The sequence below is a fragment of the Penaeus vannamei genome, chromosome 6 (assembly GCF_042767895.1).
Source record: "Penaeus vannamei isolate JL-2024 chromosome 6, ASM4276789v1, whole genome shotgun sequence".
In the NCBI taxonomy this organism is placed as follows: Eukaryota; Metazoa; Arthropoda; class Malacostraca; order Decapoda; family Penaeidae; genus Penaeus; species Penaeus vannamei.
In genome coordinates this window covers 20805330-20807829 of record NC_091554.1, presented here as the reverse complement: position 1 = coordinate 20807829, position 2500 = coordinate 20805330, and the positions used below count along the sequence as shown (strand labels likewise).

The window sequence follows — 2500 nt, the reverse complement described above, 5'->3', positions numbered from 1 at the left end:
CAAGGGCAAAACATTTCAGTCAAACATGGAGCACCTCTAATGAGTGCTATTTTCCCAAATTTTGATATTTGTGTTGTATTTGTTGTTGTATATCTATTTGAGACCTTTTTCTGATTATCACAGTCTGTACGAAAAAGCTTAAAAGAAAAATAATAGCTAAATACTTACCTAACAAACAAAATTTTGAGGCCAAGTAGAATTGTTGATACATTGCCAATATAATAACAAAAAACTAATTATGAAAATAGTTTCATTGCAATATAGTACATGTCTGATAACTGCTTCAGGTTCATATAAATGAAATTATTCACTTATGCTACAAGTAATAACAAAATTAATGTTTGTATACCAGTTCACAAGGACACGAACTGCAATATATTTCATTGGAAAGGATTTGGGTATTCTTGATTTATTATCTAAAATAAAAAATTAATTCTAACAACTTTTATTTTTCTCTAAGCTGAGTGAAACATTGAATGATTTTTATTATATTTCAGTGCCTACAAGTCCATTCAACTAGTTCGACGAATGCACACATCATCTCATCTTGAAGCTCAAAAGTCTCAGTTTTTCATTTCCCAAGTAGACATGGTGGTTACACAGTGGGCGTTTTTTGGCCTTGTCCTGACACAGGGTTCCCAATTTGGTGTCAGGCTTACCAGAGAGGAGGAAGATGGACTTACCCACTTGTGGAGGATCATAGGATACCTTTTAGGAATTGAGGAGAAGTATATACTTTTTTTCTCTCTCTTTTTTACATTCCAACATTCCATAATTATGTGAATACGGTAACAAAGATTTATATAAGGATTTAAAAAAACTGAATTTTAATGTCCAATTGTCAAGCATGATCATTGATCACAGATTCTAAGAAGAACAAAACAAATTTCAAAATGATTAAATTGTTTGAGTTAAGACAGTAAACTAGTTGCATACAAGTTATATAAATGTTTTTTTTATCATATTTTCCTTTTTAGAAAATTAGTTTTCCATAGTTATCATCCAATAGGTAGGCTTCAGTAGAACAATAGTGAACACACTGTATTATATCAAAATCTTAGATAACATTAGTGGTAGTTTTAGACTGCTATTTACTTTCTTACTTGGAAACAGTTTTAATAGCTTAGGCCTAGCTCATATGGCATTAGTCTCCATAAGAAAAAAATTGTCAGTGATATTAATCTTTTGATTCTGTATTTGTGGTACTTTGTAAGTGCTTTGCAAAATATATCTTGACTAGAAACAGACAAGAATTGCTTGGTTTATTGCAACCCATCTCCATTCTATCAGTCTCAGACTTTTCCTTGGCAACTGTACAGGTCTTTGGAAGCTTTGAATGTCAGATTGTGTAGTTGATGAATTTTCAGAAATTTAAGCACAGTCAACTAGTCTGGTCAGCCATTTTCTCTTTTGTTTTATCCATTTTTGTCCTATTATGTTATAGTGTCTTTCTGTTCTCAATTTCATCAATGTTCATAGTGCTCAATTGTTTGCTGTATACACCACCTATTCATAATGCATTTTACAATACTGTACCCACTGTTTGAGTACTCATTTCAAGGGTATGAATGTGTGAATGGCTTTCAAATTTATGAAAACTACATATAACCTTCTTTCCGAGTAGCTACCAAAGGCAACTCTAGAATTTAGATTCACCTCCCTTCTTTCCCTTTATAAGCATGAGCCTCTTAGCAATTGAATCTGCATGCATTTCCCATGTTTTTAGGTCTGCTTTATGAAGTGAAATAACTCTTTACTTCTTATTCCTACTAGTATTCTTCAGGATCATCACTCTCAGTGGCACAATATGTACTCCCGTGAAAGCATGACCGTGGTAGAAGAAATCACATTTCAATAGCTGTTGCAGACTTTAATCTGTTTAGGTGCATAGATGGAAATCGGGAGTAACTATTGAATCATTTTCTTGCAACCATTTTTTAATTTATATCTGGGAAAAGCGACAGTAATTCTAATCAGACCATTCACAATCTCAGTAATTATTGGTAACTATATGAATGATGGGTTGTATATTTTTCTAAACTACTTTATAGTTTGTGAAACTTATGGAACTTTCATCCCTCCAATTAAGCTGAGAATGATAGCTACTTTCTTTAAGGTTTAGATTGTTTTATTAAGGTACTGAAATTGTCATTTTAAGTTTTACAAGAAATTCTCAAGAAGTTCTCAGGTCTTGAAATATGAACACACCTTTGTCAAATATATTGCCATGTCTGGCTGTGCTTGGTAACACTGAACAAAATAGAATGGCATTTTTGCTGCTACAATTTCACTAAAAGTTCATTCAGCCACTAATAGTGTAGTAAATTTTTGTAAATCATATTAGTACTGACAAGACTGAACCTTACAAAAAGCAAGGTGCCAAAGCTGTTAGAGCTTAAAAGCATGTTATCAATAAGTAATTGACTATTATAATTTTGTTTGCAGTTACACAATTACTATTGCTAATACAGAAGCAGTTCATATAAACTATAGAATTATC

General features: G+C 32.1%; 1 protein-coding gene across 1 annotated transcript in view; it reads left to right on the top strand.

The window, feature by feature from the left end:
• The window catches only part of LOC113816100 (uncharacterized), a gene marked incomplete at its 5' end in the record, with an annotated part of 64732 nt that overhangs the window by 2575 nt on the left and 59657 nt on the right, over nt 1–2500 (top strand). The window contains 1 exon segment of the mRNA XM_070122715.1: nt 498–728. Coding sequence (XP_069978816.1) covers nt 498–728 — 231 coding nt within the window.